This window comes from Cynocephalus volans, chromosome 3 (assembly GCF_027409185.1).
Source record: "Cynocephalus volans isolate mCynVol1 chromosome 3, mCynVol1.pri, whole genome shotgun sequence".
In the NCBI taxonomy this organism is placed as follows: domain Eukaryota; kingdom Metazoa; phylum Chordata; class Mammalia; order Dermoptera; family Cynocephalidae; genus Cynocephalus; species Cynocephalus volans.
The window spans coordinates 179,816,872-179,834,232 of NC_084462.1; the positions used below are offsets into that span (position 1 = coordinate 179,816,872).

The window sequence follows — 17,361 nt, forward strand, 5'->3', positions numbered from 1 at the left end:
GGAAGACAGACTCTCCTCTTCTTTTAAAGCCCTCAGAACCATGCCCCTGAACACCATTTTTAATCCATTCACTAGGGCATGGTCCTAGAATCCAATCACCTCTTCAAGGCTCCACCTTTCAGTTACCATAATAGGATTTCCCACCCTCTTAACTAAGTTTCTAATACATAAAACTTGGGGGACACAAGCTTCAGGGAGTTTTGGGGGGACATAATTCAATTCACTACATCCATTTTATCAAAATTATCTAGTTTTTTGGCATAAAATTGTTCATAATTTTTAAAAATAATTTATTTTATTTATTGAATCACATAATTTTTTTATATCTGTGTGATCTGTACTGATGTCACTTGATTTCTTTCATTCTTGATATTGGTGATTTATGTCTTTTCACTTTTTTCACCTGTTTAGTCTAGCTAGAGGTTTATAAATTTTATTGATCTTTTCAAAGTATCAGATTTTGATTTCATTGGCTTTTCTCTCTTTTTTTTCTTTTTAAAAAAGTGATTTAGTCTTTTTCTATCTTAATTATTTACTTTCTTCCACTTAAGCCTTGAGTTTAGTTTTATCTTCTTGTTTTAGTTTCTTAAAGTGGAAGTTAAGGTCATTGGTTTGAGACATTTATTCTTTTTATTATAGATGCTCAGTGCTATCAATTTCCATCTAGGTACTGTAGGTACACTGCACAACTGTTGATATATTGTGTTTTCATTTTTATTTAGTTCAAAATACTTTCTGATATCCTTTTTGATTTCTTCTTGATCCATGGGTTATGGAGAAGTGTACTATTTAGATTCTAAACACTTGGGAATTTTCCAGATATTTCTTTGTTATTTATTTCTAATTTAATTCCATTGTGGGCACAGAACATAAATCGTATATTTAAATCCTTTTAAATTTGCCAAGACTTGTATGATGTTCTAGAATATGGTCTATCTTGGTAAATGTTCTGTGTACACTGAAAATAATGTGTATTCTGCTATTGTTGGTTGCTATGAATGTCAGTTACATCAAGTTAGTTGATAGATAGTGTTATTCAAGTCTTCTATATCCTTTCTGATTTTTTCTGTCTGTTCTATAAGAGAAGCTATGCTATGGTTTGAATGTATGAGTCTCTCCAAAATTCATATGCTGGAACTTAAACCCCAAGGTGATGGTATGGGGAGGCAGGACCTTTGAGGTGATTAGGTCATGAGGGCTCTGCCCTGGTGAATGGGATTAAAGCCATTAGAAAAGGGCTGGAGGGAACTAACTAGATCCTTTTTGCCCTTCCATCTCTCCTGACGTGTGAGGATGCAGCAAGAAGGTGCAAGCCCTCACCAAACACCAACTATACTGGTGCCTTGATCAAGGACTTCCCACCTTCCAGAACTGTGAGAAAAAAATTTCTATTTAAATTACTCAGTTTAAATTATTTTGTTATAGCAGCAGGAGTGGACTAAGATAAGCTGGCTGGGATTTGTGACTGTAGGAGTGGATTTGTTTACTTCCTTTTCTAGATCTATTAGTTTTTCTGCATTTATTTTGAAGCTCTGTTGTTGGGTGTGTAAACATTTAGGATTTTTATATTCTCCTGATGAATTGATTCTTTAATCATTGTGAAAAGACCATTTTTATCCATTGTAATAATCTTTACTCTGAAATCTACTTTGTTATTAACATAGGCATTTCTGGTTTGATTATTGTTGGCATCGTATATCTTTTTATATCTTTTGACTTTTAACCTATTTTTGTTCTTATAATTAAAGTGGATTTGTTTTAGTTAGCTTATAGCTGGGTCTTGCTTTGTAATTTTATCCTATCTAACAATCTCTTTCTTCAAACTAGAGTACTTACTCAATTTTAGTTTAATGTGATTATTGATACGGTTGGGTTTAAATCTGCCATCTTGCTATTGTTTTTTATTTGTTCCATCTATTCTCCTCCCTGCTTTTTTTCTCTTGGGCTAATTTAGTGTTTCAGTGATTTCATCACATCTTCTTTGTTACTTTATTATCTGTGGCTTTGTGTTGTCTACCTTTGAGTTATATTTTAGCTCTTCTTCTGTAAGACCCTTATAACAATATACAGATTTTCGATTTCTCCCCTCACAGTCTTTGTGCCATTGGTGGCATACATTTTACTTCTACATATGTTAAAAGCCCCATAATACATTGTTATTTTTCTTGAAATAGCCATTTATTTAAAAAATATTTTAATAATAAAAAGTATTACTTATTTCTCTACATTTTTACTATTTTCATTGCTTTTTACTTTTTTCTGTGTATAAACTCAGATCTCATCATTTTCTTTGTACCTTAAGGACTTCCTTTAACATTTTATGTATTTTTGGTCTGCTGGTGACAAATTATTTCAGCATTTATTTGTCTGAAAAAAGTGTTTACTTTGTCTTTTGTCTAAAAGATATTTACACTGGGTAAATTTTTTAGGTTAATAATTTTTTTTTCTCTTTCAGTACTTTAAAACATGTTGCTCTACTGTCTCTACCTTGCCTTGTTTCCAAAGAGACGTCTGCTGTTTTTATCTTTGTTCCTCTGTATGTAATGTATCCTTTCCTCTGTCTGCTTTAAGATTTTTCTTTATCATTGTTTTTAAGCAATTTAAATGATGTGCTTTGGTGTGATTTTCTCTTTTTTCCTTAGGCTTTGTTGAGCTGCTTTTACGTGTGGGTTTGTAGTTTTAATTAAATATGGAAAATTTTTGGTCGCTATTTCTTTGATTTTGTTTGTCCCCCAACCATCACCCCCACCCTCCTTTTCAAATCACATTCATGTTATATTTTTCGGGTTAGTTCTAAAGCTCACTGATCCTCTGTTCTTCCCTATGTCTTCAAATTTACTAGTCATTTCTTATGCACTTTCTAATCTGCTGTTAATAGCAAACATTGTTATATTTTATTTCTACATGTTTGATTTAGGTCTTTTAAAAATATCTTACATGTGTTTCATCCTTAACATTTTCATCCTGTCCTCTACCTTCTTGATCATACTTTATAGTTATAACTGTTTTATTGTCCTTTCCTACTCATGCTATCATCTTTGTCATTCATGGGTCTGTTTCTATTGATAAATTTTTTCTTCATGGGAAGAAAAATGGGAGGCATTTTCCTGCCTTTTTTCATGTCTGGTAATTTTTGATTGGATGCCAAACATGGTGAATTTCACCTCAGTACTTTGCTCAATATTTTGTTGTTTCTTTACATATTCTTGAGATTTTTTTGTGGATGCAGTTGTATTGCTTGGAAATGGTTTGCTCTTTCTAAGGCTTGCTTTTAGGCTTGGTTTGGTGGAACCAAGATAGCCTTTATTCTACTTTTGCCTCATTTCTGAGGCAATGCTCTTTTGTATACTCTACCCAGTGCACTGTGTTTTACAAGTCTCTCTGACTGCTGGGAACGTGAACGATTTCAATATCTGTGTGAAACGATGGAATCATTTTGTTATTTATTTCTGGTGGTTCTTTCTCTGGCCTTGTATAGTTTTCTCACAGGAATGCTCTGATCAACATTTGCGTCATATGTTACAGAGAAAGGAGTGTTAATATCTTTAGGTATAACTGGACTTCTCTCTTTCTCCTTTCAGCTCTATAGTTTTTGCTTCATATATTTTGAAAGTCTGTTGTTAGTTATATACATATTTGGTATTATTTTGTCTTCTAGATAAATTGACACTTTTTTTTTTTTTTTTTTTTTTTTGTCGTTTTTTCGTGACCGGCACTCAGCCAGTGAGTGCACCAGTCAGTCCTATATAGGATCCGAACCCGCGGCGGGAGTGTCGCCGCGCTCCCAGCGCAGCACTCTACCAAGTGCGCCACGGGCTCGGCCCAGATAAATTGACACTTTTAAAAAATAATATTCCTCTTATTCCTGGTAGTCTTTCTTGTTCTGATGTGTACTTTATCTGATATTAATAGAGTCACTCCAGCTTTCATTTGATTAGTTCTAATATGATTTTTTTTTTCGTCCTTTTACTACTATATTTCTTATGAGATCACCATCATAAGTGTGGTCCATTTGTTAATTGATATGTCATTATGTGGTGCAGGTCTGTAGTCTAATTTAGTCAATCCTTGGGTCAATGTCAGGAGTTAAAAAACAGAAACACGGGTCAAGCCCGTGGCGCACTCGCGAGAGTGCGGCGCTGGGAGCGCAGCGACGCTCCCGCCGCGGGTTCGGATCCTATATAGGGATGGCCGGTGAGTGCCGGTCACGAAAAAGACAAAAAAAAAAAAAAAAAAACAACCAAAAAAACAGAAACAAAAACAAAGACTCTCATCCGCCATACTGGTCATTCTTCAGATTTTGACTTCCATCTCCAACCCGCCTGCTATTATTTACTTATCAAAGTTTTCAGGTAATTGCTTTTTGAATTCTGTTCAGAGTTTTTAGTTATAATTTTGGGAGACAGAGAGAGGCCATAGTGGGTTTAATCTATTTTGGATTAACATTAGATTTTCTTCATTTTTAAATTCAGTCTTTTTTTCTCTCTGGTACATGTTGAATAATTTTAATTGCTGCCTTCTAGTTCTCTAATGCTTTCTATTGTGGTGTCTCATCTGCTGTTAATCCCATCTAATGTATTTTTTAATCTCAAACATTGCATATTTAATCTCTAGAAGTTCGATTTGGGTCTCTTATATATTTTTCACGTCTTTATGTGCCATGGTCAGTCTCTCCTCTACCATGTTAAACATGTGCTGTAGAGTTATAATAACTTGTAATGTCCTGGTCTATCACCTCTGTCACTTCCGGTAAATTTGGCTGGGTTGAGAGGCTGTAGTCTGAGTGTTACAGTTACTCATTGCTTCTGTTCCCCTTCTGTGGACAGAGCTAGGAAATATTTTTGTTGTTAAGACAAAAATACATTGTTATTATGTAGTGATTTTTTCCAATTCAAATTTAGGATCACAGAATTTTTTTTTTTTACTTATTTGTTTTTACATTTTTTATCTTTACACTGAAAAAAAATTTTCTGTCTGCCTCAACACAGTTTTTTATTTTGTATGTATTGACGCTAGCAATGAAATGACTGAAAACAGTTTGAGATTTCTTACAGTACTTTTTGTCCACAATGTATATCCAATGAGAATCTACCATCAATACTGGTTTTCTGTTAATAATGTATATTCAGCTAAGGATCTACCATTAAATTACTGTGTTTAAAGTCTCTCAAAAGATATCCTATTTGTGTGATAAAGCTTCCAAGTCAATACATGATTAATTTTATTTGCTTAATTTTGCTTTCACATTTTAAAGATTGCTTTTTAAGTGTGGTTTAATTGTGTTATTTAATAAAATACATGGGTCTAGAGAAAGTGCTGGCAAACTACAGCCTGTGGGCCCAACCTGGCCTGTGACCTGTTTTTATATGGCTCTTGAGCGAAGAATGGTTTTTACATTTTTAACACTCTCTCTCTCTCTCTCTCTCAAGCACACACACATGTACACCCAGATTATGCAATAGTGGCTATATGTGGCCCACAAAACCTTAAATATTTGCTCTCTGGCCCTTTACAGAAAATATTTGTGACTCCTGTTCTCGAGTCAAATCTGCAAAACAAGGTATTTAGAGAGATAATCTAAATTCTGGCTGTAACTGTGTCTCCCTCATTCTGTTCCTTTCTTTCCTTTGGAGGCAATCTTATTTATTTACTTATTTTAGTTTCTGAGTTATCTTTCTGTTGTTTTTTAATGGAAGCAAATACATATGCTTGTGCTGATATCACTCCTCTTCTCCTCACTTTAGCCATGTTTTCCCCTTACTTTGCTGAGAGAAAAGATTGATACTGAGCAGTGTATCCTGGAGATTACCTATAGCAAGATAGGGAGCTACTTATCCTTTTTTATACTTGCATCGTATTCCAGAGTATGGATGTACTAAAATTTATTCAACCAGTCCTTTCTTGATGAACGTAGAGTTGTTCCCAGTTTTTTATTTTTGCAAACGGTGCTGCATTCAGTGGTATTCTGCTTATATTTTGGGGGAGATTTTGCCAGTGTAACTTTGGGATCAACTCTTAAGTAGGGTTGCTGGGTCATGCATATTGATGACTAACAGTGCAAATATTATTTTGCTCGAAGATGCCCAAATCCTCTCCATAGCGATTGTACCATTTTGTATTTCTGGCAGCAGTGTGTAAATACGTAACACTTCCACAGCCACCTAATGTTGAGTGTTGTCAAACTTTTGGATTTTGCTAAGTTGATAGGTGAGAAATAGTGTCTCTGTGTAATTTAAATTTGCATTGCTCTTGCTATGAGCAAGGTGGAAGGACCATTTCCTTTTTTATGACCTCCATTCACTTCTCTTGCCCATTTTTCTGTAGAGCTGTTGGTCTTTTTCATCTATTTTTAGAAACTGTCTATGTATTATTACAGATAGTAACCTTTCCCTACAAGTTGCAAATATTCCTCCCATTTGTCATTCTTACTTATTTATTATTTATTTACTTGTTTTCTGCCATGCAGAGGTAGTTTTTAAAAATTATTATTTTTCACGTAGTCAAATTTACTTATTTTTTCTCTTATTGCTTCCAGCTTTGGTGATGGCTACGAAAGTTTCCCCAGTCTGACGTTGTAGAGAAATTCAATCATGTTTTCTTCTCATATTTTTATGGTTTCTTTTTTTAATTATAAATTTTAGTTCCTTTTGAACATATCAACAGGGCACTTTTGATAGCTACTATCCTATGTGATTGGCTGTTTTTACTTGTGTGAATTTAAACCACACAGTAGGCTCTGTGACCACCCCTTCAGTCTGCCTTCATGCATAGCCTTGCATCTTCATGTTTAAAGACACTGATGTGTTTGTTTTCAGGTAGAAGGGATTGAAATCTGGGAAGAAGGGACTTGCCCAAGAACTGACAGCTCCATCCCAGGAACTCTAGCTCTGGCTGGCCCAGGAAGAGAAGGTTTATGAGCATCTTCTGCATATTGAGCACTTAGCTGGGCATGGCACCTTCGTTTACTCCCTGAGCTGGAGGTTCTGTTGTTATCCCCACTTCACAGGTGTGGAGACAGAAGAATAGAGAGGCAAGTGACTTGCCTAAAGTCCCCCAGTCAGTATGTAATAGGCCGTCAGGCTCAGATACCCAGGGTGTCTGCCTAAGAGCTTGGGTCCTCTTTCTTGGCACCTTGCCCTGCTTATCCAGGGCCAGGAGAGGCCCCCACCAGCCTCTGGACATCTCATGATGGTGTGGCTTGAGCACTGTCCCTCTGCTCTTCTCCACCCCCACCATGGTCTGGGAGCAGCTTTCCTTTGTCTCCATGTCCTGGGGCCAGGATAGGGCCTGGCTCACTTGGGGTCACAGGAAGGACCTATGGATGAATGTCATTTCCCCCAGGGAATCCTAGTGGGGCCAGCAGCAGAGTCTCTGTGTGTGCTGCCTTGGCCCTGAGTGCCAGAATGTTGGTGGGAGCCAGAGTCCCCAAGGTTGCTACTTTTTAAGTTGCTGTCCTTTTGTTCATTCTTCCATTTGTTTATCCATTCACCTGCTTATCCAGCTGTTAATGCAACATGTCCTACTGATGCCTGTAGTGGGCCTGTGCTGGCCAGGGGTGACCCAGAAGTGTGGCTGGCAGAGTGTCCATTCCAGGAGCTCACAGTGCTGTGAGGCAGGCAGGTGGCTGAGGTGGGTGGCTGAGGGAGCACAGGAGGTCCTATGGGAGCTCAGAGCAGCATCACCCTCCTCCTTCCAAGTCTGGGTGCATAGGACTGTCAGGGGTGGGGTGAGGGTTAGCTGGGCTCACCCCAGTCCTTCCTTTTTGTGAAGACCAGCCGTCCTTAGAGGTCCACCTAGGCCCATTGTGGTGATGACTCAAAAACTGGACTGAGAGAGGGAAGGACCCTTCCCTGGGTACGCAGTGGATCAGCAGCTAGGCCAGGGCTAGAGCCTGCACCCCCAACCCTGAGTGCTCTGGAAGTGGCAGGAACGCCAGGAGGGGAAGCTGTGCCTTTGGCCAGGTCAGCAGCAGCCCAGAGTTACCCAAGTTTGTTGGCAGGCTGAGCAGTGAGCAGATTTTAGGGACATCAGGCAGCTTTCATCCCTTGCATGTGTCATGATCCATCCTCTACTTTCCCCAAGGCCAAGTACCTACTATCCAACCGGGGCCTATGGTTGCCAGAAGAGCGTGAATGAGGCTGCCTTTTAGATCCAGCTTGTTAGGCTCTGGTAGTGCCATCCCACACCCATGGGATGGGATAAGCCAGCTGTTGGTGTAATTAAGGTTGTCATAAAACCCACCAGCTAGACACACATGTGGCTCCTTTGCTCTTTTCCAAGGCACAAGCAGTTGTGAAGGCAAGCAGAGCACGTTCAGCGGCGGTCACTTCAAAGGCCAGCTTTCCACCTACAGCTCATTATTGGCAGGGATCGCTCATAACATGGCTTGTCTCCCAGCCAATTCGCTTTTATGATGCCCTACTGAATTGGGCCATTACCATCCATTTTCAGAAAATATACAGAACAGTGGTTTTCGTTCTCCTCAAAAAGTTTGTCTTGGGAGGCAGGTAGTATATTGGTCGTGTGCTCAGGTAGTTCTGTTGTGGACAGACCACAACATGTGTTCCAGGGCATGTTGCTTCTGTCTGGCCTCCATGTCACCTTCTGGGAGAAGTTACTTCTGGAGCTGTTGTCATGAAATAACTTATGTGAACCCCCAGCCAGGGGCTGGCACTTAGTGGGCATTCAGCGGGTGGTAGGGAGGGCCCTCATCTTCCTCTATCCTTTCCCTGGGTCAGCCACAGCAATGATTGAGGTGCCAAGGGTGGAGGGGGGCTGTGGCATTAAGGCCACATGGGAGCTCATGGTCCTGCTGGGGAGCCGGGACTGCCTGGCTCATGTGGGTGCTTGTGAACAGCCATGCTTCATGGGTTGGTGGGGCTCAGGGGGCTACTCTGTACCCCCCCAACCAGGGAGAAGTGCCTCAGTGCGTGGGCCGTGTCCAGGGACACATTGGGCCAGACTTACTCCTTCTGTGGCATTTGGTGCCCTGGCCATCTCTGGACTCCCTGCTCCTCACCTGAACTGTGGTGATGGAGAGGACTTCAAGAGAAGGGCGAAGGGAGGTATCCAAGCCCGACATGGTTGATGGAGGTCCTAGGCTGGCCCATGGGGAGGGCTGCTTAAGCAAGGTGAGACTGGAATGGCACCAGCAATGGGAGGAGCGGATGGGTCTGGAGCTAGTTCCAGAGTAATGATAATGGGGCATTCCTCCCCCCGCCCCCCAGCAAAGTAGATTCCAAACACTGCCTTGGGATGGTGCTGTTCTGGTGAGTTCGAATGTGGTACAAACTCGTCAGAGCGGATGACTGTGGTGATGTACTACATCCGTCCCAGCTCTGGACCCGGCAGGCTGGACCATCTCAGCAGCAGCACGGCCCCTCTGCTCCTGGCTGAAGGGATGGCGCTTTCCCCCCAGCCCATGCTCTGTGATACTTGCAGCTGTGTCCAGTCAGGGCCACACCAGGAGACAAAACAGGCACAAGGAATGGAGGTAGGAAGGGAGCAGGCAGCCCCCTGTAGGAGAGGTAGGGAGGCAGACAGGCAGGAAGGCAGCAGGTAGCCCCCTGCTGCCTGGTGAGCTGTCGTGGGCCATTGGTTGAGGGGCAGCCTGTCTCCCTATTCTGTATTCAGAGGCCTGAAGGGCTGGCATCTTTTTCTGCCCGGCTCGCTCTTCAGGCTTCAGGGGACTCACTCTGCGGTCGTCTTAGCTGAGGGCTGCTTCTGTAGAGGCAGAGAAGAGTAGTCATTTTTTGCCCACCTTCCCCCAGGAATTTGCTCCTGGGAGTTTACCGAGGCAGGAATTGGCCTGCAGGAGACTGAGTTGTGGGCTCCAGGGAAGAAGATGGGATGGAGAGAGGCTCTAACAGGGCCTGGCTATGTGACATTGAGCAAATCCCTATGTATCTGAGCCTCAGTATACCTCATCTGGAGAATGGGTCTCAATCCCCCCTTCCCCAGTCTAAATTAAATTTATGGAGTGCTGCATTTAATTTAATTTAACAGACATTTGAAAGAGAATGATAGAAAATATAATTTTGTAAAGTTTGAAAGGTGTGAACTTCAATTTTTAAAAAATTTGTCAAGATGGCTCGTGGGGCCAAGGGACCAGAGAATTGTAGTTATGCTGTAGCCACATGGTGGCGCCCCAGGAACTGGTAAACAGGCTGGCCAGGCCCAGCAGGCGGCCCAGAGACCTGGCCATGCTTCCTTTGCGGCTGGTGGGCACCTGGCCTGTTATTTCGATATTGCAAATAAAAGTCGTGTCATGTTAAGTTTGTTAAGTCGAGTTTGTTAAGTGGAGTTATTTGTTAGTTCTAGTACTGAGACCACTCCCTCTAACCCCCTGCCAAAAACCAAGTATTTTATTTTTTTATTGGCGGCTGGGTGGTAAGGGGAACCAAACCCTTGACCTTGGTGTTACAAGGCTGCGCTCTAACCAACTGAGCTAACCAGCTAGCCCCAAACCAGGTATTTTAGAGCAGAAGTTGAATGTGATAAAATGCTCTGAAGAAAGCAAAATGACAGCTTGATACTTAATAACATTAGTTTATGAGACAGGAGGCTATGAAATGTTGGTGATGATGCTAAGAAAATAAAGTGTCTTTACAGCTAAAATACCTTCTGTGATTCTGGCTTCATGGTCTGTCTCCAAGAACGCTTGCTCCCTGCATTACTGTTACTCATCCAGGGACAATAGTCTGGGACTTTGTGAGCTGTGAATTATGTGATGTCTTCAGAAGCAAGACTCTCATGAAATATGATCCCGATATTGATGGACATTGTTATGCTCTTTAGGTGCCCTAGGGCAAGGCATGGACCCTTCCCTTACCGTGCTCTCGTTGGGCACCAACTGCTCTCAGGGGACCTGGTTTGGCTGGGGAGACAATCATGCTTCATTAGATCCATGTGCCAATAGAAGTGGTGGTGGTGGTGGGGGGGGCGGCAGGCAAGGCTTGAATCCAGGAGATATCACAGAGCAGCTCTGAGGGTGATTGACATTGGACTGGTGGGGAAGCAGGAGCTGGGAGGGGCAGAGTGTCCTGCGTCTCCAAATGTGGCTTGCTCAGCCTGAGTGTGTGTGGCTCAGCAGTCTTCACTAAACCCACCCGCACCCTGGGCACGGGCAGCCCTCCTAGGCAATCCCTGGGCAGGTGCCTGGCCTGTGCTCCGGGCCTGCCAATGCAACCAGTGCCTACTCTTGTAGGTGGTGAGAGGCTACAAGGCAACCATCCAGCAGACCTTGGACATCCTCTTCCTCCAGGAAGGCTCTGAGTTCCTGAGCAGCACAGATGCTTCCACCCGGGACTCCGCTGACCGCACCATCATTGCCTGGGATTTCCGGACCTCTGCCAAAATCTCCAACCAGATTTTCCATGTGAGAAAGCCTCTTTGGCATTGCTCTTAGTTTCAGCTACAGGACACATGCATGTAGCCCTTGTCTGTCTGGGGTCTCGGGCCCCTTCCTGTGGGAGGGGCTTCAGCTACCTGAAATCCTCAGGATAGGGGTAGGCAAAGGTGAGGTACAGGCCTGCTACATGCAGAGAGCTCCCACAGGCCCCCAGATGCAACTCTTCTCTGGCTCTTTCCATCCCAGCAGACACCCGCAGGGTAAGGGTCCAGACCAGTGGGGAAGATGGCCTGGAACCTGAGAGGCCCATGCCCTCCCACCGCTACCCCCAAGCAGCGGAGCAGGAGTTTCTGACTCTCCCATGCTCAGTGGCTTTGGCAGGTGTGGTGACACAGAAGTTCAGAGCAGGGGCCTCCAAATTAGAACACCCATGTTAAAGTCCTAGATTCACCACTTACAAGGTGGGGGGCTCTGGGCCTACTATTTAGTCTCTTTGATTCTCATTTTCCTAGTCAGAAAACTGAGATGATAATATTATTCACTGTGTAGAGTGGTTTTGATAGTTGAGAGAGAATGTTTATAAAGGATATAGTGCAGTGCCAGGCACAGGAAGTGCTCCATCATGCTTTAACTGTCACCACCACCACCACCACCACCACCACCACCACCACCACCACCACCACCACCACCACCACCACCACCACCACCACCACCTCCATCTCCATCTCTATCACCACCACCACCACCACCACCACCACCACCACTACCACTACTACTACCACCACCACCACCATCTCTATCACCACCACCACCACCACCACCATCTCCATCTCCATCTCCATCTCTATCACCACCACCATCACCACGACCACCATCTCTATCACCACCACCACCACCACCACCACCACGACCACCATCTCTATCACCACCACCACCACCCCCACCATCCCCACCATCACCATCTCTATCACCATCCCCACCATCACCATCTCTATCACCACCACCACCACCACCACCACCACCATCTCTATCACCACCACCACCATCTCTATCACCACCACCACCATCTCTATCACCACCACCACCACCACCACCACCACCACCACCTCTATCACTACCACCACCACTACCACCACTATCTCTACCACCACCATCTCTATCACCACCACCACCACCACCGCCGTCGCCACCACCACCACCACCACCACCACTACCACTACCACCACGACCACCATCTCTATCACCACCACCACCACCACCACCCCCACCATCACCATCTCTATCACCACCACCACCACCACCACCACCACTACCACCACCTCCACCATCTCTATCACCACCACCACCACCACTATCACCACCACCACCACTATCACCACCACCACCACCACCACCACCACCTCTATCACCACCACCACCATCTCTATCACCACCACCATCTCTATCACCACCACCATCTCTATCACCACCACCATCTCTACCACCACCACCACCATCTCTATCACCACCACCACCACCACCACCACCACCACCACCACCACCATCTCTATCACCACCACCACCACCACCATCACCACCATCACCATCATCACCATCATCACCATCTCTATCACCACCACCACCACCACCACCACCGCCACCACCACCACCACCACCATCACCACCATCACCACCACCACCACCGCCACCACCACCACCACCGCCACCGCCACCACCACCACCACCGCCACCACCACCACCACCACCACCTCTATCACCACCATCATCACTATCATCATCACCACCACCATCTTTATTACCACCATTGCCATCATCATCATGTGAGATTCCAAATAAGCCATGACTAACTTCTTTGGTGCCCTCACTTTGAGTTAAAAAAATATATATTGTGTGTACATATATACCTTCTCCTCCCTGCCTTTTCCTCATTCCAGGTTCTAAGTGACCCTGAGCAAACCCACCTCAAGACCTTCACGGCGGGGTTTCCTAGTGCAACCCACTAGGACCAGCCCTGGAAAGGGGCCAGGGGGAACTATCTGGCCACCGAGGGTGTCCTGCCTCCAAGAATCCAGCAGAGACCAGAGGAAATGGGGCAGATGAAAGGGCCTCTTGCCCGAGCTCCTGGCCCTCTTATGATTACACCTCCGCCCTTCCATGCGGGGTGAGCAGGCGCTGTGCCTGGTACCGTCATGCTGGGAAGCTCATTATCTGGCCACCTCTGTGCCTCTGCTGGGCGTGTTAGTCTGCAGCTGCAGTCCCAACTGCTGCCCACCTTGCCCTTTGAGTTTGGACTCACGTAGAGAGTGTGGCTTAAGAACAGTACTTAGAGCAATATAAGGCCAAGTGCAGTAGGGCGGGTGTTTTGAGGGGGTCTTCTGTGTGGCTGTGACTTTTGAACCATGAGATCCCCCTTGTGTTTTGAACAGTTTGTTCATGCATTTGTTTTCATTTGGCCATTTACCTCCTCGCTTCCTGTGAATCTTGGCTGTGCGGGACCCTGGCTGGGCTGGGGCTGCCCCCGAGGGGCTCACTGAAGAGGTGGGGAGATGGATGTTTGATTAGTTTTCTATCTCTGTGTAACAGCTACCACAAACTTAGTGGCTTGAAACAACACTTTAATTCTCTCAAAGTTCTGGAGGCCAGAGTTCTTAATAAATATTGAGTAGGATTGGGTTGAAATTAAGGTGGTGTTGGGCATGATCCCACTGGAGGCTCCAGGGGAGACCCCTTCCTTGCTTCTTCTAGCTGCTGGCAACTAGCAGCATTCCTTGGCTTGTGACCACATCACTCCAGTCATCATGGCCAGCATCTGCAAATCTCTTTCCGCTCTGCCTTCACACACCTTCCCTGTGTGCACCAAATCTTGCTTTGCTTCCCTCTTGGAAGGATGTGTGTGACTGCACAGAGGGTTATTTTATAGGATAATCGCCTCAAGCCAAGATCCTTAACTTATTACATCGGCAAAGACCCCTTTTTTGGCCAACTAAGGTAACATTCAAAGGTCTCAAGAATTAGGTCGTGGGTATTGTGGCCATTTTTCAGATGACTGTGAGGGAGGTAGGCAGCCTCCTGAAACAGGAAAGGGGATTCTTCCCACAGCCTCCTGAAAGGAAGGCAGCCCTGCCGACACCATGACTTTAGCCCCGTGAGACTCATTTCAGACTTCTGACCTCCAGAAGAGTGAGTTGATAACTTTGTGTTGTTTTAAGCCACTGAGTTTGTGGTAATTTGTTACAGCAGCCACAGGGAACTCATACAGACTCTATGCTGAGGTCTGGGAGGAGGGCACAAGGCCTACGAGCAGAGCGCTGGGTGGGGTGGATGGCTGAGCAGAAGGCTGAGGGTGGGAGCCTTCTTCTGCATTGTTGTGGACCTGCTGTTTCTCAGGAGAGGTACACCTGCCCCAGCCTCGCCTTGCACCCAAGGGAGCCTGTGTTCCTGGCACAGACCAATGGCAACTACCTGGCCCTCTTCTCCGCTGTGTGGCCCTACCGCATGAGCAGAAGGCGGCGCTACGAAGGGCACAAGGTATTCCTGTCCCTGTCGTGGCCCCAGGCCCCAGCTACTCTCACACAGGCAGATCACTGGGGATGGGGGACAAGGGGACAGGACATGGGTGTCATTTCTACATCCTCCCCTTTCCCCACTGAAGTCTGCCTTGCTGGGGTGGAAGGGGCCGGGACTCGGTGACTGTCAGCAAAGCCAACAGCTGTGCTGGACCTGTTCCAACTGGATTCTGAACTAGCCCCGTGCCAGGGCTCTAGGCCTCATGGAAGGAGCTTGGGCTTTGGCTTCAGGAACACTGGGTATGAGGCCCAGCTCTGGGCCTCAGCCTGCTCCTCTGTAGAATGGGCCTAATAACCCCTGCCTCACAGATAGCCTCAAGGAACAGGTGTGGCCTGCTCACCAACTCTGTGTTGCCCTCTGCAGGTGGAAGGCTACTCGGTGGGCTGTGAGTGCTCCCCAGGCGGTGACCTGCTGGTGACGGGCAGCGCTGACGGCCGGGTCCTGATGTACAGCTTCCGCACCGCCAGCCGGGCATGCACACTGCAGGGGCACACGCAGGCCTGTGTTGGCACCACCTACCACCCTGTGCTGCCCTCCGTCCTCGCCACCTGCTCCTGGGGAGGTGACATTAAGATCTGGCACTGAACCTTTCAATGCTGGCCCTGCCCCTTGGCTCCCTTTCTTCCTGGGGGTGTGGGTGTGAGTCAGCACTGAGGTTGGCTTTTGGGTCAGACCTGGGTGGAGGCTGCCTCTACCACCATCTGAGCCTCAATATCCTCATCTGTAAAATGGGGACAAAGATCTGTTTGTCTCAGGGTTGTGAGGACTACATTAGTGAAAGCACCTGGCAGGTGGCCGGTGATGCCCAATAAATGCAAGTGTTTGCTATTTCTTAGGTTATTTCAGCCACAAATATGTGTTAGCAGTTTCCTCTTGCCTCCCTACTCCCGGGCCTACTGGGGCTCTGGAGATGAGAATCATGGGAGCTTGAGTTGGGGACAGCCCTGCTCAGCTGGTGCCAACAAGGGAGTCCTCTGAGGCAGTGGGGGGCCTTGGGTTTTAACTGCCCTCAGGAACTCTGTGCTAGAGCACAACAGGCCCTACCAGCCTCACAGGGCCTGGGCCCTCTCACCATCCCCATGCAGGATGGCCATCTGGTCCCTGGAGTGCTCTGGCTGCTCCTTACTCACCGCCAGCTGGGTGTGTGCACTCTGGGGGAATGCGTCTGGCCCCATGAAGGAGTGATGTGCAAAAGCAAGGAGCCCTTGGGGAGCCTTGAGGGCCAGGATGGGAGGAAGCCCATCTCCCTGGTCTGGGTGGGCCGGTGAGCACTGAGCCCCACTGGAACCGTAACTGAGGGGCTGCCCCATGAACCCAAGGATCCACCAACAAGGAGAGGGTGGGGGACCGCAGGTGTCTTGGAAGGTTTCCTGGTGGAGGGCATCCCTGGCAGGGGAGTCAGTGGGGGAAATGCAGAGGTTGTGAGAAGGTGGCTGTGGGCCAGGGTGGGGGCAGAAACAGGAGGAGGTGGGCTTCCAGTTTTGCCTCTCCCAGAACCCAGATTCCAGGCCCAGCTCCGCTGTCACTATAGCTGGGACAGTGGGCAGGGCGCCTCTTCTCTCCTGGCCTGTTTCCTCATCTGTAGAGTGAGTGATCAGAAGAGCCAGTCTGCAGGCTTGCTGTGAGGGTCAGAGAAGTCAAGTCTGCGGGAGTCAGGCACAATAGGTGTTCCCATCCTGGGTGGGGAACTGGAGCTGGCCCAGGGCTGCCGTGTGAAGACCTTTATTTCAGTGTGTCCACAGAGTCCTTGGGGATCTCTTTGGGGTCCACAGGAAGGGCATTCCATGTAAGGAGAAGAATGGGGCAAAGGCCCTGAGACGGGACTGATCTGAGGGCTGAATCCTTCCAACCTTCATCCTGCTGTCCCTGCCACCTCAGGCCCCACAGCAGTACAGAGCCTGCCACACAGCAGGTGTCCAGTGGATGCTGCACCTACTGCCACCTGGTCTGGGGGTGAGGAAGCTAGAGCTGAGCACCAGGAGGGGGGTGGGTGAGTATATGGCCCCAGTGTTCCCACACGGCAGGCCCATGTGGGTGCAGGGCCTGGTGACCCTGTGTGCAGCTGTGCTGGGCATGGTAGGAGCACCTTCTACTCCTATTTTTAGGCTCTAGAACAGCTGATTTGGTGAAAATATCGTACCTCATGGCAAGCTAGCCTGGTCCATTGCAAAAGTGGAGGCCCCTCAAGGGTGGGGCACTGCCACTGGGCTGAACAGAGCCGCTGGAGGAGCGGAGGCTGAGTCTGCACAGCTCAGAGCCTGGCGTGGGTGGTGGGCATTCTTCCCTCATGCCCATGTGGCTGCCTGCTGCCTCCTGCTCACACCCTGACCATTGCCCTTTCTTCACCCCATCCCAGGTACCTGTTTCTCCTCTGAGGTGGGAGCTCCTGTGACCTACAAAGCCACCCGATCACCTCCAGCCTGGGTAGGCTAAGGGCTCCCTCC

The 17,361-nt window shown here is 46.8% G+C and overlaps 1 protein-coding gene across 1 annotated transcript in view; it reads left to right on the forward strand.

Annotated features, from left to right (window-relative positions):
- The window catches only part of WDR25 (WD repeat domain 25), a 144,365-nt gene extending 128,648 nt beyond the window's left edge, over positions 1-15,717 (forward strand). Inside the window, exons 5-7 of the mRNA XM_063089669.1 lie at positions 11,207-11,377; positions 14,738-14,878; positions 15,281-15,717. Coding sequence (XP_062945739.1) covers positions 11,207-11,377; positions 14,738-14,878; positions 15,281-15,502 — 534 coding nt within the window. The 3' untranslated portion in view covers positions 15,503-15,717. The remainder of the gene's footprint in view (positions 1-11,206; positions 11,378-14,737; positions 14,879-15,280) is intronic.
- Positions 15,718-17,361: the final 1,644 nt, after the last annotated feature.